Source organism: Catharus ustulatus, chromosome 36 (genome assembly GCF_009819885.2).
Source record: "Catharus ustulatus isolate bCatUst1 chromosome 36, bCatUst1.pri.v2, whole genome shotgun sequence".
Classification (NCBI taxonomy): Eukaryota; Metazoa; Chordata; class Aves; order Passeriformes; family Turdidae; genus Catharus; species Catharus ustulatus.
In genome coordinates this window covers 771439-796300 of record NC_046256.1, presented here as the reverse complement: position 1 = coordinate 796300, position 24862 = coordinate 771439, and the positions used below count along the sequence as shown (strand labels likewise).

The following is a 24862-nucleotide window of genomic DNA, read 5'->3' as shown; positions in this document are numbered from 1 at the left end:
AAGATTTTAGGAAGATTTTGGAGGGTTAAAGGGGAAGGGGGTGAACCCTGACCCCAAAATGGCTCCAAATTAACCCCCAAAAAGCCCAAAATGGCCCCAAAAAAGCCCCAAAACCGGCGGCTCTGGGGTGGAGGAGGGAGGGTGGGAAAGGGTTAAAAAAAGAGGAAAGGGTTAAAAAAGGAAAGGGTTTGGGGAGAGGGTGTTGAGGATTTGGGGGGTGTTAAAGGGATTTTGGGGCACAAAATGGCCCCAAAACGGCCCCAAAATGGCTCCGGGATGGTCTCAAAATGGCGGCTCGGTGAGGAGGATGGGGATGCGGTTTTGGAGGGTTTAAAGAAGATTTTGGGGGGTTAAAGGGGAAGGGGGTGAACCCTGACCCCAAAATGGCTCCAAATTGCCCCAAAAAGGTTCTAAAAAGGGTCCCAAAAAAGCCCTAAAACGGCCCCAAAACCGGCGGCTCTGGGGTGGAAGAGGGAGGGCGGGAAAAGGTTAAAAAAGAGGAAAGGGTTAAAAAAAGGAAAGGGTTAAAAAAAAAAAGGATTTGGGGAGAGGGTGTTGAGGAATTTTTGGGGGTGTTAAAGGGGATTTTGGGGCACAAAACGGGCCCAAAATGGCTCCGGGACGGTCTCAAAATGGCGGCTCGGTGAGGAGGATGGGGATGCGGTTTTGGAGGGTTTAGAGAAGATTTTGGAGGGTTTAAGGAGGATTTTGGGGGGTTAAAGGGGAAGGGGTGAACCCCTGACCCCAAAATGGCCTAAAATTGTCCCAAAAGGGCCCCAAAAAAGCCCCGAAACGGCGCCAGCACAGGCGGTTCTGGGGTGGAGTACGGAGGGTGGGAAAAGATTAAAAAAGAAAAGGGTTTAAAAAAAAAGGAAAGGGTTAAAAAAAACGGAAAGGGTTTGGGGAGGGGATTAAAGAGGATTAAAGAGGATTTTGGGGGGTATTAAAGGGGATTTTGGGGCACAAAACGGCCCCAAAATGGCTCTGGGACGGTCTCAAAATGGCGGCTCGGTGAGGAGGATAAGATGTGGTTTTGGAGCATCTTGGGAAGATTTTGGGGGGTTAAAGGGGAAGGGGTGAACCCCTGACCCCAAAATGGCCAAAAATTGCCCCAAAACGGCCTCAGGACGGCCTCAGAATGGGCCCAGATAGGCCTCAAAACGGGCCCAGGTAGGCCCCAAAATGGCGGCGGCTCCGTGAGGGAGAGGAGGAATGGGGACACAATTTTGGGGGGTTTAAAGAGGATTTGGGGAGTTAAAGGGGAGAAGCATGAAGCCCTGACCTCAAAGCAGTCCCAAAATCACCTTAAAAAGGCCCCAAAATGGCCCAAAAAACACCAGAGCAGGCCCGGGAAGGCCTCAAAATGGCGGTTCTGTGACGGGGCAAAATTCTGGGGGGTTCAGGGAGGTTTTGGGGCCTTTCAGTTGATTTTGGGAGGTTTAGAAAAAATTTGGAGAGTTAAAAAAGAAAGGGATGAACCCCTGACCTCAAAACGGCCCCAAAATTGCTCGAAAAGGGCCAGAAAGGCCCCAGAGCAGCCCCAGCATGGCGGCTCTAGGAGGAGGAAGGGTTAAAAAGGAACATCTGAAGAGAATTTTGGGGGGTTAAGGAGAATTTTGGGGGGTTTAAAGGCAAGGGGATGACCCCTGACCCCCAAAAAAGCCAGAAATGGCCCCAAAATGGTCCCGGAGCAGCCTCAAAACAGCAGCTCTGGAAGGAGGAAGAGGATGGGATGCAATTTTGGGGGGTTAAGGAGGATTTTGGGGTTTTTAAGGAGAATTCTGGGGGGTTAAAGGGGAGGGGGGTGAACCCCCAGCCCCAAAATGCTCCTGGGGCGAGCCCGGAGATGCCGTGGGGGACAAAAGGACGGGATGGGCTGGGTTGGGGAAAATGGGGTTAAAAATGAGGTTTTTGGGGTGTGGTGGGACCCCGATCCCAAAACTACAACTCCCAGCATCCTTTGCTGCTCATGTGGGAGCCCAGCTATGACTCCCAACATCCCCTGCGCCACAAGAGAATATGAACTACAACTCCCAGCATCCCCTGCTGCTGGCCACAGAGTCACCATCAACTCCCAGCGTGCTTTGCTGATGGAACGGGAGCTGAACTACAACTCCCAGCATGCTTTGCTGATGGAACAGGAGCTGAACTACAACTCCCAGCGTGCTTTGCTGATGGACCGGGAGCTGAACTACAACTCCCAGCGTGCCTTGCTGTGCAGTTAAAGCGGAGTTTAGGCCCCACCAGGCCTCAGGGCGCTCCCCAGGGTTGGGCTTAGGCCCAATCTGAGATGAACTACAACTCCCAGCATGCCCTGCTGCCCGCAGCTGTGGACTACAATTCCAGCATCCCTTGCTGTTTGATAAATGCCGGGTTTAGGCCCCACCAGGTGCCACAGGCCTCTTTAGGGCCGGTTTTAGGCCCTCCTGTTAAGCCCTGCAGCACCACTGGGAGCTGAACTACAACTCCCAGCATCCTTCAGTGCCCCCAAAAGCTGAACTACAGTTCCCAGAATGCCCCGCACCCCGTCCCAGAGCAGGTTTAACTCCCATTAGGCCTCCAGTTAGGAGCAGGTTTTAACTCCCAGTATCCTTTCAGGCCCTCCCAGGACACAAACTACAACTCCCAGCATGCCCTGCAGCCAAAAGTCCAAAACTACAACCCCCAGCAGCCTTTGCAGCTGATTTGCCACAACCCCTTCCTTCCCAGAATGCCTTGAGGCCGCTTTACAATCACCAAACTACAACTCCCAGCATGCCCCGAGGCCCCTCCCACACACGGCCGCCATGATGGGCAGGGCTCTTCTCATTTTGAGGAGGGGTCCCACACGGCCCGGGGCCCATTTTGGGGTGGGGTCCCTCCCCATTTTTGGGGGCTCTTTCCGCCATTTTTGGTGTGAAAGCCCACCTCGTATTTTGGGGCTTTTTCGGCCATTTTGGTGGTGGGGTCCCTCCCCGTATTTTGGGGTTTTTCGGCCATTTTGGGGTGAAAGCCCACCCCATATTTTGAGGCTTTTTCGGCCATTTTGGGGTGGGGGACCCTCCCTGCCCTGAAGCCGATTTTGGGGGGGGGGTCTCAGCCATTTTCAGGGCGAGTCCAGCCCTCCTCAGGAGCCACTTTTGGGGGATTCCTCCCCAATTTAGGGGGGGGGTCCCTCACTGCCACCACTCCCATTTTGGGGTGGGGGGTCCCTCCCTGCCCTGGAGCCATTTTGGGGGGGGGCTCCTCCCCATATTTTGGGGAGGGGAATCCCTCACTGCCCTCCAGCTTTTTTTTTGTGGGGAGGGGTCTCTCACCGCCATCACCCCATTTTGGGGAGGGGTCCATTCTCTCTGCACCATTTTGGGGAGGGGTCCCTCTCTCCCCTGCCCCATTTTGCGGGGGTCCCTTGCCGCCATCACCCCCATTTTGGGGAGGGGTCCATTCTCTCTGCCCCATTTTGGGGAGGGGTCCTGCTCTCCCCTGCCCCATTTGGGGGGGGGTCACGCTCTCCCCTGCCCCATTTTGGGGGGGGGGTCTCTCACCGCCATCACCCCCATTTTGGGGGGGGGTCCCGCTCTCCCCTGCCCCATTTTGGGGGGTCTCTCACCACCATCACCCCCATTTTGGGGGGGGGTCCCGCTCTCCCCTGCCCCATTTTGGGGGGTCCCTCACCACCATCACCCCCCTTTTGGGGGGGGTCTCCATTCTCTCTGCCCCATTTTGGGGTGGGGGGGGCAGTGGACAGCACAACAATTGAATTATGGGGAGGGGTCTCTCTCTCTCTCAACCCCTCCCCCACCTCAGAGCCCCATGGGGGGTCTGCGCCAGTCCGGGCCCCTCCCCCACGGCCCGGGGGGCTCCAAGGGCTGCATGGGTGGGGGGTGATGTGGGGGAGGGGGGGTTCCCCGCCCCCTCCCCTCCATCGAGGCAGGAAAGGCGGGGGAGGGGGGGTGGGGAAGGGGCTCCCACGGGCCCCTCCCAACCTGGGCCGGGCCCCCCCAGAGCCAGGCCCCCCCCCCCCAATTTACCTCCGCCGTGCCCTCCGCCGTGGCCCCGGGGAGGGGGGTGGTCTCTGCCGTGCTCGCCGTGCCCGCCTGGGGGTGGGGGAGGACCCCCCCTGGACCCTCCCCCTCCTCCTCCGCCATTGGGGGGGGGTCCCCCGCTTCTCCCACCCCCTCCCCGGCAGCGATAAGGGGGGGGAGGGGGGGGTTCGGCGCCTCCTCGACCCCCCCGGGGCGGGGGGCGGTGAAACGGAGGAGGGGGGGGCCCCCCACCGCCGCCCCCTCCCCCACCGCGCATCCCCCCTCCCCCTCCCCACCGGGGGGGCCCCCTCGGAGGCCTCCCCCTCCCCCGTCGGGTCCGTCCCCCCAGAAGTCGCCGCCTCGTTGGGGGGGGGGAGGGCCCAACATTCGGGGACCCCCCGGGAGTCCCGGGGGAGGCCGGGACCGCCCCCCCCGCCGCCGCCGTGGGGACCTGGGGGGAAAAAAAGAGTTTGGGGTTAGAAAGGGGATTTTTGGGGGGGTTTGGGGGGGTTTGAGGGGGGTTTGAGGGGGTTTGGGGGGGTTTTGAGGTGGGTTTTAGGGGGTTTGGAGGGGTTGAGGGGATTTTTGGAGGGTTTGGAGGGTTTGAGAGGGTTTTAGAGGGTTTTTTGGGGGGTTTTGGGGGGGGTTTAAAAAGGTTTGGGGGGGTTGAGGGATTTTGGGGGGGTTTGAGGGGATTTGAGGGGGTTTTGGGGGGGTTGAGGGGTTTTGAAGGGATTTTGGGGTGGGTTTGAGAGGGTTTTGGGGCAGGTTAAAGGGATTTTGGGCGTTTTAGGGGATTTTGGGGGTTTTGAGAGGGTTTTTTGGGGTTTTTGGAGGGGTTTTGAGGGGATTTTGGGGTGGGTTTGAGGGGTTTGGAAGGGTTTGGGGAGGTTTGAGAGGGTTTTTTGAGGGGGTTTGAGGGGATATGGGGGGGTTTGAGGGATTTTGGGGGGTTTGAGGAGGTTTTGAGGGGATTTTGGAGGGGTTGGGGGATTTGAGGGGATTTTGGGGCAGGTTGAGGGGATTTTGGGGGGGTTTGAGGTGGGTTTGAGGGGATTTTGGGGGCTTTTTGGAGGAGGTTTTGGGGGGTTTTAGGGGTGTTTGGAATTTGGGGAGGGGGCTCTCACCTGGCATGGGCCCCCCCGGGGGGAAGTGCTGCATTTTGGGGGGGGGGAAGCCGTTCATGGGGCCGGGGCCCAGCAGCCCGTGGGGAACTGGGGAAGGAAAAAAAAATAAAAATTTTAAAATGAAAAGGGTCAGGGGGACCCCAAAAATGTCTTTAAAGTCATCCCAAAAATCCCCCAAAGTCACCCCAAAAATCCCCCAAAAATCCCTCAAAGTCACCCCAAAAATCCTGCAAAAATCACCCCAAAAGTCCCAGAAAAGTCACCCTAAAAATCCCCCAAAGTCACCCCAAAAGTCCCCAAATTCAGAGCACCCCAAAATCGCTGTCAGGGACACTGGGCATTGTCCCCACCAAGGTGTCCCCAAGGTGTCCCCAAGGCCACAACTCCCCAAAATCCCTGTCAGAGACACTGGCCATTGTCCCTAAGATGTCCCCAAGTGTCTCCAGGGTGTCCCCAAGGTATCCCCAAGGTGTCCCCAAGGTGTCCCCAAGGCCACAACTCCCTAAAAATCCCTTCCAGGGACCCTGGGCATTGTCCCCAGGGTGTCCCCAAGGTGTCCCCAAGGTGTCCCAAGTGTCCCCAAGGTGTCCCCAAGGCCAGAGCACCCCAAAATCCCTGTCAGGGACCCTGGCCATTGTCCCCAGGGTGTCCCCAAGTGTCCCCAGGGTGTCCCCAAGGCCAGAGCACCCCAAAATCCCTTCCAGGGACACTGGCCATTGTCCCCAAGTATCCCCAAGTGTCCCCAAGGTGTCCCCAGGGTGTCCCCAAGCCCACAACTCCCCAAAATCCCTGTCAGGGACACTGGCCATTGTCCCCAAGGTGTCCCCAAGTGTCCCCAAGGTGTCCCAAGCCCACAACTCCCCAAAATCGCTGTCAGGGACACTGGACATTGTCCCCAGGGTGTCCCCAAGGTGTCACCAAGGTGTCCCCAAGGCCAGAGTACCCAAAATTTGTGTCAGGGACCCTGGGCATTGTCCCCAAGTGTCCCCAAGGTGTCCCCAGGTGTCCCCAAGGTGTCCCCAAGGCCAGAGCTCCCAAAATCCCTGTCAGGGACACTGGACATTGTCCCCAAGGTGTCCCCAAGGTGTCCCCAATGTGTCCCCAAGGTGTCCCCGAGCCCACAACTCCCCAAAATCGCTGTCAGGGACCCTGGGCATTGTCCCCAAGGTGTCCCCAAGGTGTCCCCAAAGTGTCCCCATGTGTCCCTCACCTCCTCCCGGCCCCCCTGGCGGCTGGGCCTGCAGGTTTCCCAGCAGGTGTTTGATTTTGTCGGAATAATCCGGCTGCTTCAGCAGCTCCTCGGCCTTGTGGCTGCTGGGGCCGCCCTGAGGGGAGAAAAGGAGAGAAAATGAGGAAAAAAAGGGGAAAAACAGCCAAAAATGGGAGGGGGAATGAGGGAAACATGGGTAAAAAGTGATAAAAGCTGGTGAAAATTAGGGGGAAGGGGGAACGAGGGGGAACGAGGGGGAAGGGAGGAAATGAGAGAAAGTGGGGGAAAAGAGGGGAGAAAAAAGAGGAGGAGAAAAGAGGGGGAAAGGGGAAAAGGGGGAAAAGAGGGAAAAAGAGAAAAAAGGGGGAAAAAAGGAAAAAAGGGGGGGGGGGAAGGGAAAAAAGGAAAAAAGGGGGGGAAGGGAAAAAAAGGGGAAAACCAGGAAAAACGAAAAAAAAAAAAGAGAAATAAAGGGGGGAAAAAGAGGGGGAAAAAAAGGGGGGGAAAAAAAAGGGGGGGGAAAAGAGGGGGAAAAAAGAAGGGGGGAAAAGAGGAAAAAAAGAGAGAAAAAAGAGGAAAAAAGAGAAAAAAAGAGAAAAAAGAGAAAAAAAGAGAAAAAAAACAGGAAAAAGAGAGGAAAAAAAGAGGAATGAAAGAGGAAAAAAAAGAGGAAAAAAAGAGGAAAAAAAAGAGGAAAAAAGAGGAAAAAAAGAGGAAAAAAGAGGAAAAAAAGAGGAAAAAAAGAGGAAAAAAAAGAGGAAAAAAAAGGAAAAAAAAGGAAAAAAAGAGGAATAAAAGAGGAATAAAAGAGGGAAAAAAAGGAAAAAAAGAGGAAAAAAGAGGAAAAAAGAGGAAAAAAAGAGGAAAAAAGAGGAAAAAAAGAGGAAAAAAAAAAGAGGAAAAAAAGAGGAAAAAAAAGAGGAAAAAAGAGGAAAAAAAGGAAAAAAAAAAAGAGAACAAAAGAGGAAAAAAAAGAGGAAAAAAGGGAAAAGAGGAAAAAAAGAAGGGGGAAAAGAGGAAAAAAAGAGGAAAAAAGAGGAAAAAAAGAGGAATAAAAGAGGAAAAAAAGAGGAAAAAAGAGGAAAAAAGAAGAAAAAAAACAGAAAAAAAAAGGAAAAAAAAGAGGAATAAAAGAGGAAAAGAGAAAAAAAGAGGAAAAAAGAGGAAAAAAAGAGGAAAAAAATAGGAAAAAAAGAGGAAAAAAAAGAGGAAAAAAAGAGGAAAACAAAGAGGAATAAAAGAGGAAAAAAAGAGGAAAAAAAGAGGAAAAAAAGAGAGGGGGAAGGGGAAAAAAACAGGAAAAAGGAGGAAAAAAGGGGATAAAAGAGGGGAAAAAAAGAGGGGAAAAAAAGGGCAAGAAGACAGTGAGGAAGGGGAAAATGGGGGTTCCACCCTTTTATTCCCCCCCAGTGTGTGATCCCACAGATTTTTGGGGTGTTGCAAACTGGGATCACCAATTTTTGAGCATTCCCCAATTTGTGATCTTCCTTCCTCCCCAAATTTTGGGCATAGATCCCCTAATTTTATGACCCCAAATTCACGACCTGCACAATTTAAACACCCCACTCTGATTTTGGGGCTTCCCACACTGAGGGAAATTTTAAAATTTTGGGGATTCCCACATGGAGGTTTGGCTCCTTTCCCTTCCCCACTCCAAAAATTTCGGGGTTGTAAATTTTGTGGGGGATGGGGGGGTTACCATGATGGAGCTGAGGATCTCCTGCATGTTGATGGGGGCGTTTTGGGGGGGTCCTGGGGGGCCTTTTCCTGCCCCGACGCTGCCCATGAGGTTGGCAAGGACCGGGGGTAACTTGGCCCCTGCCCCTGGCTCCGGGGAAGCCGCGGAATTGCCGGGATCCAGCCCCTCGGGATAGGCCCCGTCCTCGCCTGAGCAGTCCTGGGGGGCACAAACAGGGGGTCAGGAAAGGCATTTTGGGGTTTTTTGGGGGTTTTTTTGGTTTTTTTTTTGAGGGCTTACCTCGTCCAAGGGGATGAGTTTGGGTGGGAGCGGCTCGTAGGATTCCGGGTCGGGCTCGTGGGGGCTGTCGGGAATGCTGAGAGGGGGAAAAAAATAAAATTCAGTGGGATTTCTAAAGGATTTGGGGCTCCTAGCCCATGTTTCTAGGTTTAGATTTTCCAGTTCTGCATGTGTTGGAAATATTGGATTATCCACATGTTTGGGTGTCTCTCAAAATGGCTCCAAAATGTGCCCCAAAAGGGATAAATGGATTGCAAAATGGCATCCAAATTGGTCCCAAAATGAGTTCAAAGAGTTCCCAAAATGGCTCCAAAGCGTCCCCAAAAAGAGGTTCCAAAAGGTACCTAAAATGTCCCTGAAATCATTCCCAAAAAGGCACCAAAAGTGTTTCTTAAAAGAGATTCAGAGCACCCCCAAAAAGAGGCTTAAACCATCCCAAAATGGCTCCAAAATTCCTCACAGAATGGTGCCCAAAGCGTCCCTAAGTTGACCCTTAGAGTGCTCCTAAAATTCTACTCAAAAAGGGATTTAAGTTTTCCTAAAATGACCTCCAAAAATGCCTGTGATGTGCTCCCAAAATGCTCCAAAAAGGATCGCAAAGTACTCCCAAAACAGCCTATAAAATGTCCCATAATTTTCCCTAAAGTTTCTCTAAAGCCACCCCAAAGTCCTCACAAAATGGTCACCAAAGTCTCCTCAAAATGGCCCTCAAAATGGCGCCCAAAGCCCTTACAAAATGGCCACCAAAGCCCTCACAAAATGGTGCCCAGTGTCTCCTCAAAATGGCGCCCAAAGCCCTCACAAAATGGCCACCAAAGCCCTCACAAAATGGTGCCCTAAGTCTCCTCAAAATGGGCCCAAGTCCTCACAAAATGGCGCCCACAGCCCTCCCAACATGGCGCCCACAGTCTCCTCAAAATGGCACCCAAAGCCCTGATAAAAGTGGGCCCCAAGCCCTGATGAAATGGCGCCCAAAGCCTCACAATACGGCTGCCAAAGCCTCACAATATGGTGCCCCAAGCCCTGACAAAATGGCACCTCAAGCACTGACAAAATGGCACTCAAAGCCCTCAAATATGGTGCCAAAGCCCTCACAATATGGCGCCCCAAGCCCTGACAAAATGGCGTCCACAGCCCTCACAATATGGCACCCAAAGTCTCCTCAAAATGGCCCCAAATTATCCTCAAAATGGTGCCCAAAGCTCTCATAAAATGGCCCCCAATGCCTCATAAAATGGCCTCCAAAGCCCTCACAAAATGGCACCCAAGCCCTGACAAAATGGCACCCAAAACCCTCACAATGGCTGCCAAAGCCCTCACAAAATGGCACCCAAAGTTCTCAAAATGGCACCAAAGTCCTCACAAAATGGCACCCAAAACCCTCACAATATGGCTGCCAAAGCCCTCACAAAAATGGTGCCCAAAGTCTCCAAAATGGCCCCAAAGCCCTCCCAAAATGGCGCCCAAACCCTGACAAAATGGCCACCAATCACCTCACCAACCCCTGTAATTTCCAGCTCACAACATTGCAAACCCCCATTCCCCCATAGCTCCCACAGTAGACTCAGGACGTTCCAATCCCTAAATCCCAAAATTCCCAATAAATCTGGAATTCCCCCTCACCTCTCCTTGGAGAGGAAGATCTCCTGCAGGATGCCCTTGACGCGCTCGGCCTGCGTGAAGCGCTCGCGGCTGCCGCTGCCGGGGATGACGAGCGGCGCCGGCAGCTCCAGGGCCTTGGGGTAGGCCCAGGGCACCTTTTCCTCCATGGAGTCGTGGCTGAGGCGCCGCGCCGTCTCGAAGGCGTGCCGGTCCTTCAGCATCTCCCGCTTGGCCGCCTCGCCAAAGTCTTTGATCTTGTTGACGTTCACTGCGAGGGGGAAAAATGGGGATGGGTGAAAAGAAATCCTGGGATTGTCTCGCTCTGGGGTTGGTCGGGTTGGAAATGTTCCAAAATGGCGCCTAAAAGGTTTGCAAAATGGCGCCCAAAGTGTTCACAAAATGGTGCTCAAAGTGTTCACAAAATGGCGCCCAAAGTGCCCACAAAATGGCGCCCAAAGTGTTCACAAAATGGTGCCCAAATTGTTCACAAAATGGTGCCCAAAGTGTTCACAAAATGGCGCCCAAAGTGTTCACAAAATGGTGCCCAAAGTGTTCACAAAATGGCGCCCAAAGTGTTCACAAAATGGCGCCCAAAGTGTTCACAAAATGGCGCCCAAAGTGTTCACAAAATGGCGCCCAAAATTCCCAATAAATGGCCCTGAAATGATCCCAAAATGGTGCCCAAGGGGTCCCACAGAAAGGGACCTGAAAATCCCCCAAAAATGTCTCTGAAATGATCCCAAAATGGGACCCAAAATTCCTAAAAAATGTCCCTGAAATGATCCCAAAAAGGGGACCCAAAATTCCCATAAAAAAAGTCTCTGAAATGATCCCAAAATGGCACCCAAAAAATTTTAAAAAATATCCCAAAAATGGACCCAAAATTAAAAAAAAAGTGCCTGAAACGCTCCCAAAATGGCGCCCAAAGGGTCCCACAGAAAGGCCGTGAAATGATCCCAAAATGGCACCCAAAAATTCCCAAAAAAATCCCAAAAATGGACCCAAAATTCCAAAAAAATGGGCCTGAAACGATCCCAAAATGGCACCCAAAGGGTCCCACAGAAAAGGACCCAGAATTCCCACAAAAAGGCCCTAAAATTATCCCAAAATGGCACCCAAAGATTCCCACAGAAAGGCCCTGAAATGATCCCAAAAAATCCCAAAAAAAGACCAAGATTTCCCACAAAATGGTGCCTAAATGATCCAAAATGGTGCCCAAAGGGTCCCACAGAAATTCCCTGAAATGATCCCAAAACGGCACCCAAAAATCCCCAAAATGGACCCAAAATTCCAAAAAAATGGGCCTGAAACGCTCCCAAAATGGCGCCCAAAGGGTCCCACAGAAAGGCCCTGAAATGATCCCAAAATGGTGCCCAAAAATTCCAAAAAAAATTCAAAAATAGACCCAAAATTCCCAAAAAATTGCGCTGAAATGATCCCAAAAAGGCACCAAAAGGTTCCCACAAAATGGTGCCCAAATTATCCCAAAATGGTGTCCAAAAATTCCCAAAAAAATCCCAAAAATGGACCCAAAATTCCCAAAAAATGTCCCTGAAACACTCCCAAAATGGCACCCAAAGGTTCCCACGAAATGGTGCCCAAATTATCCAAAATGGCACCCAAAAATTAAAAAATTCAAAAAAATGGGCCTGAAATGATCCCAAAATGGCGCCCAAAGGGTCCCACAGAAAGGCCGTGAAATGATCCCAAAATGGCGCCCAAAAATTCCCCAAAAAATCCCAAAAATGGACCCAAAATTCCAAAAAAATGTCCCTGAAATGAACCCAAAATGGCGCCCAAAGTGTCCCCACAAAAATTCCCTGAAATGATCCCAAAATGGCACCCAAAAATTCCCAAAAAAATCCCCAAAATGGACCCAAAATTCCCAAAAAATGGCCCTGAAACGCTCCAAAATGGCCCCAAAGGGTCCCACAGAAAGGCCGTGAAACCATCCCAAAATGGCACCCAAAAATTCACCAAAAAATCCCAAAAATGGACCCAAAATTCCAAAAAATGGGTCTGAAATGATCCCAAAATGGCACCCAAAGATTCCCACAGAAAGGCCCTGAAATGATCCCAAAATGGCGCCCAGATTCCCACAGAAAGGTTCTGAAACGATCCCAAAATGGCGCCCAAAAATTCCCAAAAAAATCCCAAAAATGGACCCAAAATTCCCAAAAAATGTGTCTGAAACGCTCCCAAAATGGCCCCCAAACCTCCCAGCCCAGGTTTTTGGGTGACTCCGGGCTCACCTCGCTCCGTCTCGTCCAGCTCGAAGTAGAAATACTCGCGCAGCCGCCCCTCCTCGGGCCACGACACCGATTTCTTCTTGCGGGGCCTGCGCGGGGCCGGGCCGCCCTCGGGGGGAACGTCGGAGCTTTTGGGGTCACCCCCGGTGTCTGAGGAGCCTGAGGGACACAGGGGACAGTGAGAAAAGGGGGGCCCGAAAATGAGGGGTTTGGCCTGAAAAATGAGGGGTTTGTGCTGAAAAATGAGGGGTTTGGGGTCAAAAATGAGGGGTTTGGGGTAAAAAAATGAGGGGTTTGGGGTCAAAAATGAGGGGTTTGGGTCAAAAATGAGGGGTTTGGGGTAAAAAAATGAGGGGTTTGGGCCCAAAAATGAGGGGTTTGGGGTCAAAAATGAGGGGTTTGGGGTGAAAAATGAGGGGTTTGGGGTCAAGAATGAGGGGTTTGGATACAAAAATGAGGGGTTTGGGGTCAAAAATGAGGGGTTTGGGGTCAAAAAATGAAGGGTTTGGGTCCAAAAATGAGGGGTTTGGGGTCAAAAATGAGGGGTTTGGGGTAAAAAAATGAGGGGTTTGGGGTCAAAAATGAGGGGTTTGGGTCAAAAATGAGGGGTTTGGGGTCAAAATGAGGGTTTGGGGTCAAAAAATGAAGGGTTTGGGTCCAAAAATGAGGGGCTTGGGGTCAAAAAATGAAGGGTTTGGGTCCAAAAATGAGGGGTTTGTGCTCAAAAATGAGGGGTTTGGGGTGAAAAATGAGGGGTTTGGGCCTAAAAATGAGGGGTTTGGGCCTAAAATGAGGGGTTTGGGCCTAAAAATGAGGGGTTTAGGGTCAAAAATGAGGGGTTTGGGGTCAAAAATGAGGGTTTGGGCCTAAAAATGAGGGGTTTGGGGTCAAAAATGAGGGGTTTGGGGTCAAAAATGAGGGGTTTGGGGTCAAAAATGAGGGGTTTGGGTCCAAAAATGAGGGGTTTGGGTCCAAAAATGAGGGGTTTGGGGTCAAAAAATGAGGGGTTTGGGGTTAAAAATGAGGGGTTTGGGTCAAAAAATGAGGGGTTTGGGGTCAAAAATGAGGGGTTTGGGGTCAAAATTGAGGGGTTTGGGGTCAAAAATGAGGGGTTTGGGGTCAAAAATGAGGGGTTTGGGCCTAAAAATGAGGGGTTTGGGGTCAAAAATGAGGGGTTTGGGATCAAAAATGAGGGGTTTGGGGTCAAAAATGAGGGGTTTGGGGTCAAAATGGCACCGAAAAGGGACTTGGAATGGCCCAAATCCCCTCAAAATGTCCCCAAACCACACAAACCATCCCCAAAATGTCCCCAGCCCCCCAAACTGTCCCCAAGGTGTCCCCAGGCCGTACCTGTGTCCATGGGCTCGGGCACCTCGATGGCCGGCACCGGTGTCCCCGGTCGCTCCGTGTCCATCGGCTCCGCGGCCGCCGGCTCCGGGGACGAGGGTTTGGCCGCGCTGGGCTCGGCCGGCGGCTTCCCCTCGAAGGGGCTGGGCTGGGGGGCAAGAGAATGGGTCAGAAATGTCCCTAAAGTGTCCCCAAAATGTCCCCAAAGTGTCCCCAAAACGGAAACAAAATGGCTGCCAAAGAGTGAACAAAATGCTGCCCAAAGAGTGAACAAAATGGCGCCCAAAGAGTGAACAAAATGGCTGCCAAAGAGTGAACAAAATGGCTGCTGAAGAGTGAACAAAATGGCGCCCAAAGAGTGAACAAAATGGCTGCCAAAGAGTGAACAAAATGGCGCCCAAAGAGGGAACAAAATGGCGCCCAAAGAGTGAACAAAATGGCTGCTAAAGAGTGAACAAAATGGCTGCCAAAGAGTGAAGAAAATGGCTGCCAAAGAGGGAACAAAATGGCGCCCAAAGAGTGAACAAAATGGCTGCCAAAGAGTGAACAAAATGGCTGCCAAAGAGTGAACAAAATGGCTGCCAAAGAGGGAACAAAATGGCGCCCAAAGAGTGAAGAAAATGGCTGCCAAAGAGTGAAGAAAATGGCGCCCAAAGGGTGAACAAAATGGCTGCCAAAAAGTGAACAAAATGGCGGCCAAAGAGTGAACAAAATGGCTGCCAAAGAGTGAAGAAAATGGCACCCAAAGAGTGAACAAAATGGCACCCAAACAGTGAACAAAATGGCTGCCAAAGAGTGAAGAAAATGGCGCCCAAAGGGTGAACAAAATGGTTGCCAAAAAGTGAACAAAATGGCGGCCAAAGAGTGAACAAAATGGCGCCCAAAGAGTGAACAAAATGGCTGCCAAAGAGTGAACAAAATGGTGCCCAAAGAGTGAACAAAAAGAGGTCACTAAAAGGAAACTCGGTGTCCTCAAAAAGGGAATCAAAGTGTCCCCAAAATGTCCCCAAAAAGGAACTCAAAATGTTCTGAAAGTGTTCCCAAAAAGGGACTAAAATGTCCCCAAAGTCTTCCCAAAGTGTCCCCAAAATGGACACAAAATGGCACCCAAACAGTGAACAAAATGGCTGCCAAAGAGACCACTAAAAGGGAACTCTGTGTCCTCAAAAAGGGAATCAAAATGTCCCCGAAGTGTCCCCAAAATAGACACAAAATGTCCCAAAAAATGGCCTCAAAGTGTCCCCAAAATAGACACAAAATGTCCCAAAAATGGCCTCAAAGTGTCCCCAAAACGGACACAAAATGGATACAAAATGGACACAAAATGGTGCCCAAAGTGTCCCCAAAAGAAGGACTCACAATGTTCCCAAAGTGTCCAAAAACAGACTGAAAATATTCCCAAAATGTCCCCAAAGTGTCCTAAAAGGGACTCAAAATGTCCCCAAATTGACCCCAAAGTGTCCCCAAAATGTTCACAAAATGGGACTCAAAATACTCCCAAAATGTCCTCAAAGTGTCCCCAAAGAAGGACTAAAAATGTCCCCAAAATGTCCCCAAAAAGGGACTAAAAATGTCCCCAAAATGTCCCCAAAATGTCCCAAAGTGTCCCCAAAATGGCGCCCAAACTGTCCCACAGAAAGGGACTCAAAGGGTTTCAAAATGGCGGCCAAAGAGTGAACAAAATGGCCACCAAAGAGGTCACTAAAAGGGGACTCTGTGTCCTCAAAAAGGGAATCAAAGTGTCCCCAAAAAGGGACTCAAAATGTTCCCAAAATGTCCCCAAAGTGTCCCCAAAATGGGACTCAAAATGCCCCCAAATGTCCCCAAAAAGGGACTAAAAATGTCCCCAAAATGTCCACAGAGTGTCCCCAAAATGGCACCCAAACTGTCCCACAGAAAGGGACTCAAAGGGGTTTCAAAATGGCGCCCAAAGAGTGAACAAAATGGCGCCCAAAGAGGTCACTAAAAGGGAACTCTGTGTCCTCAAAAAGGGGCTCAAAGTGTCCCCAAAGTGTCACCAAAGTGTCCTCAAAATGGACACAAAATGTCCTCAAAATGGCGCCCAAACTGTCCCACAGAAAGGGAATCAAAATATTCCCAAAATGTCACCAAAGTGTCCCCAAAAAGGGACTCAAAATGTCCGCAAATGGTCCCCAAAATGTCCCCAGAGTGTCCCCAAATGTCCCCAGTGTCCCACCTTGGCAGCTGTTGGGGACAGAACTTTTTTCTTTTTCTTGATCTTGATGCCGGGGACGGGCGCCGAGTTCAGGGCGTCCAGGAACCCGAGGCCTTCCATGGCTGGGGGAGGAGAGAGGGGTCACCAAAAACCTCAAATTCACCCCAAAATCACCTCAAATTCACCCCAAAATTACCTCAAATTCACCCCAAAATCACCTCAAATTCACCCCAAAATTCACTCCAAATTCACCCCAAAATTCACTCCAAATTCACCTCAAAATGGTGCCCAAAAAACCCCAAATTCAGCCCAAAATGGTGCCCAAAAAACCCCAAATTAACCCAAAATTGTGCCTAAAAAATCACCTAAATTCATCCCAAAATTGTGCCCCAAAGAAAACCCAAATTCACCCCAAAATGGTGCCCAAAAAATCCCAAATTCACCCCTAAAACACCTCAAATTCAGCCCAAAAACCCCTAAATTCATCCCAAAATTTTGCCTAAAAAATCACCCAAATTCACCCCAAAATGGTGCCCAAAAAAACCCAAATTCTCCTCAAAATGTTGCACAAAAAAACCCCAAATTCACCCCAAAATGGCACCAAAATTAAACCAAAATGGCACCAAAATCAATCCAAAATGGCACCAAAATGTCCCCAAAACCACCCCAAAATGGCACCAAAATGAAACCCAAATGGCACCAAAATTAAACCCAAATGTCCCCAAAATTAAACCATAAATGGGACCAAAATTAAACCAAAATGTCCTCAAAATGTCCCCAAAATTAAATCACAATGGCACCAAAATTAAACCAAAATGGCACCAAAGTGTTCCCAAATGTCCCCAAAAAGTCCCCAAAATTAAACCAAATTAAACCCAAAACGGCACCAAAATTAAACCAAAATGGTACCAATATTAAACTAAAATGGCACCAAAATTAAACCAAAATGGCACCAAAACCAACCCAAAATGTCCCCAAAATTAGACCATAAATGGGACCAAAATTAAACCAAAATGTCCCCAAAACCAACCCCAAAAAGCACCAAAATTAAACCAAAATGTCCCCAAAATTAAACCAAAATGTCCCCAAAATGGCCCCAATATTAAACCAAAATGGCACCAAAATTAAACCAAAATGGCACCAAAATTAAACCAAAATGTCCCCAAAGTCAAACCAAAATGGCACCAAAATGTCCCCAAAAAGTCCCCAAAATTAAATCACAATGGTACCAAAATGTCCCCAAAATGTCCCCAAAATTAAACCCAAAATGGCACCAAAATGTCCCCAAAAAGTCCCCAAAATTAAACCAAAATGGCACCAAAATTAAACCAAAATGTCCCCAAAAAGTCCCCAAAATTAAATCACAATGGCACCAAAATTAAATCCAAAATGGCCCCAAAATTAAACCAAAATTAAACCCAAAATTAAACAACAATGACACCAAAATGTCCCCAAACCCAAGCCCAAGATGGCTCCCAGGTGTCCCCAAATGTCCCCAAATGTCCCCAATGTCCCCGACTCACGCTGGGGGGGATGATCTTGACTTTGATCTCCTTGGCGGCGTTGGGCGCCGTGTTCAGGGTTTGTATTTCTTCTCTGCCAGAGGAGCCTCCCCGGGGGCTGTGGGGGCGCTGGGGGGAAAGGGAAGGGTCAGGACACCCCAAAAATGTCCCAAATTCACCCCAAAATCCATCCAAAAATCCATCCAAAAATCCCCCAAATCCATCCCAAAATCCATCCAAAAATCCACCCAAAAATCCCAAAAAATGTCCCAAATCCATCCCAAAATCCATCCAAAAATTCCCCAAAAATCTCCCCAAAATCCCCCAAATCCACCCAATAATTACCCAAAAATCCCCCACACCCACCTCAAAATCCACCCAAAAATTCCCCAAAAATCTCCCAAATCCACCCCAAAATCCACCCAAAAATTCCCCAAAAATCTCCCAAAAATCCCCCCAAAAATCCCCCAAATCCATCCCAAAATCCACCCAAAATTCCCAAAAATCTCCCAATAATTCCCCAAAAATCTCCCCAAAAATCCCCCCAAAATCCATCTCCATAATCCCCCAAAATCCCAAAAATTCCCCAAAAAATCCCCCCAAAAATCCTCCCAAAAATGCCCCAAGCCCACCCCCAAAAATCCCAAAAAAATCCCCCAAAATCCCCAATCCAACCCAAAAATCTCCCAAAATCCCCAAAATTCATCCAAATTCATCCCCAAAAGTCCCTCAAATCCACCCCATAAATCCCCCAAATCCACCCCAAAAATTCCCCAAATCCATCCCCAAAAATTACAGAAGAGTCCCACCAAAATAGACACAAAATGTCCCCAAAATACACCCAAAACTCTGAGATTGCCCCAAAAATAGTCTGCAAGTCACCCCTAAAATGACCCTAAAATGGTCCTAAAACCAGCCCTAAAACCAGTCCTAAAATGGCTCTAAAACCAGTCCTAACTGGCCCTAAAACCACTCCTAAAATGGCCCTAAAACCAGCCCTAAAACCAGTCCTAAATGGACCTAAAACCAGCCCTAAATGGCCCTAAAACCAGTTCTAAAATGGTTCTAAAAATCAGCCCTAAAAATCACCCTAAAACCAGCCCTAAAATGGCCCTAAAATCAGTTCTAAAATGGCCCTAAAACCAGCCCTAAATGGCCCTAAAACCAGCTCTAAAGTGGCCCTAAAACCAGCCCCGAATGACCCTTAAACCAGCCCTAAAACCAGCCCTAAAGTGGCTCTAAACCCAGTTCTAAATGGCCCTAAAACCACCCCTAAACCAAGCTCTAAAATGGCCCTAAAACCAGCTCTAAATAGCCCTAAAACCAGCTCTAAATAGCCCTAAAACCAGCTCTAAAGTGGCCCTAAAACCAGTCCTGAATGACCCTTAAACCAGCCTAAAACCAGCCCTAAAACCAGCCCTAAAACCAGCCCTAAAATCAGTTCTAAAGTGGCCCTAAAACCAGCCCTAAATGATCCTAAAATGGCCCTAAAACCAGCTCTAAATGGTCCTAAAACCAGCTCTAAAGTGGCCCTAAAACCAGCTCTAAAACCAGCCCTAAAACCAGTCCCAAAACAATCCTGAGACCAGAACTGCCCCCAACCCCCAAAATTCCTCCCAATCAACCCCAAAAGCAGCTCAGGTGAGTTCTGAGCCGCCCCAAACCGCCCTGAGACCCCAAACCTGAGCCTAAACCCCAGCCTAAAGCCGAGCCTAAGCCCCAGCCCACCTCTGCCTCTTGACTGGGACGGGTTTTAGGCTGTACTTGTCGGACGAGGCCGCGTTCGTTTTCTTCACCGGCGCCAGCGACGGCGTCTCCAGCTCCAGCCCTGAGAGAGAGGAGGGTCAGAAACGTCCCAAACACCCCCAAAAACCCGGCCTAAAACCCCAAAGCTGAGTCTAAACTGGCCCTGGATGGCTGAAATCCCAACAGCAGAGCTTGAGCAGCTCCAAATTCCTTAAAACCAAGCCCAAATCTTTCTGAAATTGCCCCAAACTCGTCACAAATTCTGCCAATTCCACAGAAGCTCCAATTTCCTGTAAAACCAGTCCTAAATCCCTTGAAAGAGTCCTAAACTCTCCTAAGCCAGCCCAAATTCTGCCAAATTCTACCATGAATTCCTCAAAAGAGCCACAAATTCCACAACCAGCCCCAATTTCCCTTAAAACCAGTTCTAAACCCCTAAAACTAGTCCTAAACTTCCCTAAGCCAACCCAAACTCACCCCAGTTTCCCTTAAAACCACTCCTAGATCCCCTAAAAGAGCCCTAAACCATCCCAAACCCACCCCAAAATCCCCTAAAACCAGACCTAACCCCCCAAAAGAGCCCTAAACTCCCCTAAAACCAGACCTAAACCCCAAAAAGAGCCCTAAACTCCCCTAAAACCAAAGCTAAACCCCGGAAAACTGCCCTAAACTCCTCTAAAACCGCTCCTAACCACCCAAAAAGACCCCTAAAATCCCTTAAAACCAGTCCTAAACTCCCTTAAAACCACTCCTAAACCCCCAAAAGTCCCCTAAACCATCCCAAACCCACCCCAAAATCCCCTAAAACTCCTCCTAACCCCCCAAGAAGAGCTGTAAACTCCCTTAAAACCACTCCTAACCCCCAAAAAGACCCCTAAACCATTCCTAACCCCCCCAAAAGACCCCAAAACTCCCCTAAAACCACTCCTAACCCCCAAAAACTTCCCTAAACCATCCCAAACCGGCCCCAAGGCCCTCCTAAGCCAGCCCAAAATCCCTTAAAACCAGTCCTAAATCCCCAAAAAGAGCCCTAAACTCCCCCAAAATCCCTTAAATCCACTCCTAACCCCCCTAAATAACCCCTAAACCACCCCAAACTCCTTAAACCAGCCCAAGCCCCTCCTAAACCAGCCCAAAATCCCTTAAAACCACTCCTAACTCCCCAAAAAGATCCCTAAACCCATCCCAAACCCACCCCAAAATCCCTTAAAATCATTCCTAACCCCCCAAAAACTCCCCTAAACCACCCCAAACCCACCCCAAGCTCCTTAAGACGGCCCCAAACTCCCTCCTAAACCAGTCCAAAATCCCTTACAAACCAGTCCTAAACTCCCTTAAAACCACTCCTAACCCCCCAAACAACCCCTAAACCACCCCAAAATCCCTTAAAACCAGTCCTAAACTCCCTTAAATCCAATCCTAACCCCCCAAAACGAGCCCTAAACTACCCCAAACCCCGCCCAAACTCCTTAAGACGGCCCCAAACTCCCTCCTAAACCAGCCCAAAATCCCTTAAAACCACTCCTAAACTCCCTTAAAACCAATCTAACCCCCCAAACAACCCCTAAACCACCCTACAATCCCTTAAAACCAGTCCTAAACTCCCTTAAATCCAATCCTAACCCCCCCAAACAACCCCTAAACCAGTCCAAAATCCCTTAAAACCACTCCTAAACTCCTTAAAACCACTCCTAACCCCCCAAACAACCCCAAAATCCCTTAAAACCAGTCCTAAACTCCTTAAATCCAATCCTAACCCCCTAAACAACCCCTAAACCACCCAAAATCTCTTAAAACCACTCCTAAACTCCCTTAAAACCACTCCTAACTCCCCAAACAACCCTAAACCACCCCAAAATCCCTTAAAACCAGTCCTAAACTCCCTTAAAACCACTCCTAACCCCCCAAACAACCCTAAACCACCCCAAAATCCTTAAAACCACTCCTAAACCCCTTAAAATCCAATCCTAACCCACAAAACGAGCCATAAATCCCCAAACCACCCCAAACCCCGCCCAAAGTCCTTAAGCCGGCCCCAAGCCCCGCCTAAGCCAGTCCCAGCCCTCCACCCCACCTGTGGAGCGGAATTTGGCGTGGCTGGGCGCCGTGGTCCGCAGGGATTTGGGTTTTTTCCCGTTTTTTCTCGGTGGTTTCCTCGGCCTTGGCCTCGGTTTTGGCTCTCCTGGGGCTTCTCTGGGAGCGCAGTTTTGGTTTTGTTCTCTTCTTTCCTTTTCTTCTTGTCTCGTTCTGGGAGGGGGGGGAGGGAGGGAAAGGGTGAGGGGGAAGTTTGGGATTTTTAAATTTTTTTTTAATTATTTTTGGGGATTTTTTGGGGTTTTTGGGGATTTTTTTGGATTTTTTTTTGGATTTTTTGGGATTTTTAAGGATTTTTTGGAGAAATTTTTAGGGATTTTGGGATTTTTTTGAATTTTTGGGGATTTTTTTTTTGGGGGATTTTTGGGATTTTTTTTGGGATTTTGGGGGATTTTTTAGGGTTTTCTTGGGGATTTTTGGGGATTTTTTTGAGGATTTTTGGGGGGTTTGGGGATTTTTGGGGATTTTTTGGATTTTTTGGGATTTTTTTGGGGATTTTTTTGGGGATTTTTTGGATTTTTTGGGGGATTTTTTGGGGATTTTTTCGGATTTTTTAGGGAATCTTTGGGATTTTTCTGGGGATTTTTGGGGATTTTTTTGAGGATTTTTGGGATTTTTGGGGATTTTTTTGGGGATTTTTTGGGGATTTTTTGGGATTTTTTTTGGGAATTTTTAGGATTTTTCTGGGGATTTTTTGGGATTTTTTTGGGAAATTTTTTTATTTTATGGATTTTTTGGGGGATTTTTGGGGATTTTTGGGGATTTGTGGGGATTTTTAGGGTGTTTTTGGGGGTTTTTTTGAGGATTTTTGGGGATTTTTTGGGGGGTTTTAGGGGATTTTTTGGGATTTTTTTGGGATTTTTTTGGGGATTTTTTTGAGGATTTTTTTATTTTTGGGGATGTTTGGAGATTTTTTGGGATTTTTTGGGAATTTTTTTTTATTTTTATTCATTTTTGGGATGTTTTGGGATTTTTTAGGGATTTTTGGGGATTTTTTTTTTATTTTTTGAGGATATTTTGGGAATTTTTGGGGGTTTTGGGAATTTTTGGGGGATTTTTGGTATTTTTGTGGTTTTGGGGGGATTTTTTGGGGGGGATTTTGGGACAGCTTGTAAAGAATTTTTTTGGGGATTTTGAGGAAATTTTGAGGAAATTTTGGGGATTTTTTGGGGATTTTTTTGTGGTTTTGGGGTGATTTTTGGGGGGCATTTTTGGGACAGCTTGTAAAGAATTTTTTTTGGGGGGGATTTTGAGGAAATTTTGAGGAAATTTTGGGGATTTTTAGGGCTCACCTGCAGGCTGAGAGCTGCTCTGGGATCGAATCACCCCCATCCAATCACTGACCAGGATGGACGCCAAGCGCCGAAGCTCTGAGATTTAATCATTAATTATTCATTAATTCATCATTAATTAATCACTGATTAATCAAGCAAGGGGTGGGCAATGACCTAGAGGGGATTTGGGGGGGCTGAGAGGGAATTTGAGGGGTCTGAGGAGAGTTTTGGATTTTTTTGGGATTTTTTTGGGATTTTTGGGATTTTGTGGGGTCTCAAGTGAAATTTGGGGGGTCTCAGGGGGATTTTGGGGGATCTGAGGGGATTTTGGGGTCCCAGGGAGATTTTGGGGGGTCTCAAGTGAAATTTGGGTGGATCTGAGGGGATTTTGAGAATTTTTGGGGGGCTTGAGGGGATTTTGAGAATTTTTGGGGGATCTGAGGGGGATTTTGGGGTCCCAGGGGATTTTGGGGGGTCTCAAGTGAAATTTGGGGAGACTTGAGGGGGATTTTGGGGGTCCCAGGGAGGTTTTTGGGGGAGCTGAGGGGATTTTGGGAATTTTTGGGGGGTTTTGGGGATTTTTGGGGGTCTCAAGTGGATTTTGGGGGTCCCAGGTGGATTTTGGGGGTCCCAGGGAGGTTTGGGGGGGTCTCAAGTGAAATTTGGGGGGATCTGAGGGGATTTTGAGATTTTTGGGGTCTCAGGGGGATTTTGGGGTTCTCAAGTGAAATTTGGGGGACTTGAGGGGGATTTTGGGGGTCCCAGGTGGATTTTGGGGGTCCCAGGGAGGTTTGGGGGGTCTCAAGTAAATTCTGGGGGGACCTGAGGGGGATTTTGGGAATTTTTGAGGGATTTGAGAGGGATTTTGGGGTCTCAAGTGAAGTTTGGGGGGCCTGAGGGGGATTTTGGGGGTCCAGGGAGATTTTCGGGGGACCTGAGAGGGGTTTGAGAAGATTTGAGGAATTTTTGGGGGGTCCCAGGTGGATTTTGGGGTTCTGAGGAGTTTCTCTGTGAGGTTTTAGGGGGATTTTGGGTTTTTTGGGGGGTCCCAGGTGGATTTTGGGGTTCTCAGGAATCTCTCTGTGGGGATTTTAGGGGGATTTGGGGTTTTTTGGGGGGTCTCAGATGGATTTTGGGGTTCTCAGGAATCTCTCTGTGGGGATTTTAGGGGGATTTTGGGGGGTCCCAGGGGGATTTTGGGGTTCTCAGGAATCTCTCTGTGGGGATTTTAGGGGGATTTTGGGGGGTCCCAGGGGGATTTTGGGGTTCTCAGGAATCTCTCTGTGAGGTTTTTAGGGGGATTTGGGGTTTTTTGGGGGGTCCCAGGTGGATTTTGGGTTCTCAGGATCTCTCTCAGGGTTTTTTAGGGGGATTTGGGGTTTTTTGGGATGGATTTTGGGGTCTCTGCTCACCCTCATCATCGCTGGACTTGCTGAGCTGCTTCACCAGCTTGGCTGTGTTGTTCTAAAAAGGAAAAGAGGGGTCAGGAGGGGACAAAAGGGACACAAAAATCACCCAGAGGACAAAAAATCGCCCAGGGGACACAAAAATTGCCCAGGGGACACCAAAAAACAACCAGGGGACACCAAAAACTGCCCAGGGGACACCAAAAACCAACCAGGAAGGGACACAAAGGATACAAAAAACCACCTAGGGACACAAAAAACCACCCAGGGGACACAAAAACTGTCCTGGGGACACCAAAAACCCCAAGGGACACCAAAAACCAACCAGGGGACACCAAAAACCAACCAGGGGACACCAAAAACCAACCAGGGACACAAAAGTGACACAAAACTGCCCAGGGGACACCAAAAATCACCCAGGGACACCAAAAACCACCCAGGGGACACAAAAGTGACACAAAAACTGCCCAGGGGACACCAAAAAATCACCCAGGGGACACCAAAAACCAACCAGGGACACAAAAGTGACACAAAAACTGCCCAGGTGACACCAAAATCCCCCAGGGGACACCAAAACCACCCAGGGGACACAAAAGTGACACAAAAACTGCCCAGGGGACACCAAAAATCACCAGGGGACACCAAAAACTGCCCAGGGGACACCAAAAACCAACCAGGGGACACAAAAGTGACACAAAAACTGCCCAGGTGACACCAAAAATCACCCAGGGGACACCAAAAACCAACCAGGGGACACAAAAACTGCCCTGGGGACACAAAAAACCAACCAGGAGGGGACACAAAGGATACAAAAACCCCTTGAGAGTGACAAAAGCCACCTCAGTGTCCCCAGGTGCCACCCATGGTATCCTCAAGAGCCACCTGAGCGTCCCCAAACCCCCTGAAGGGCTTTAAAGGTGACAAAAACCATTGTGGAGTGGGACAAAACCCCCTTGGCAGTGACAAAAGCCACCTGGGGGTCCCCAAAATCCACCTGAGTGTCCCCAAAAATCCCCACGAGTGTCCCCAGGTGTGTCCCAGGTGTGTTTTTGTGTCCCCAGGTGTGTCCCCAGGTGTGTTTTTGTACCCCCAGATGTGTCCCCAGGTGTGTTTTTGTGTCCCCATGTGTCCCAGGTGTGTTTTTGTG

At 49.2% G+C, this 24862-nt stretch overlaps 1 protein-coding gene across 1 annotated transcript in view; it reads right to left on the bottom strand.

The window, feature by feature from the left end:
* PPP1R10 (protein phosphatase 1 regulatory subunit 10) overlaps positions 1-24862 on the bottom strand; it is a 37971-nt gene that overhangs the window by 645 nt on the left and 12464 nt on the right. Inside the window, 17 exon segments of the mRNA XM_033084107.2 lie at positions 4011-4174; positions 4275-4455; positions 5132-5218; positions 6342-6456; positions 8041-8238; positions 8320-8395; positions 9943-10189; positions 12174-12329; positions 13521-13665; positions 15715-15815; positions 17213-17272; positions 17275-17324; positions 18924-19023; positions 21016-21079; positions 21082-21188; positions 22328-22405; positions 23722-23773. Of these exon segments, the coding sequence (XP_032939998.1) occupies positions 4011-4174; positions 4275-4455; positions 5132-5218; positions 6342-6456; positions 8041-8238; positions 8320-8395; positions 9943-10189; positions 12174-12329; positions 13521-13665; positions 15715-15815; positions 17213-17272; positions 17275-17324; positions 18924-19023; positions 21016-21079; positions 21082-21188; positions 22328-22405; positions 23722-23773 (1981 nt within the window).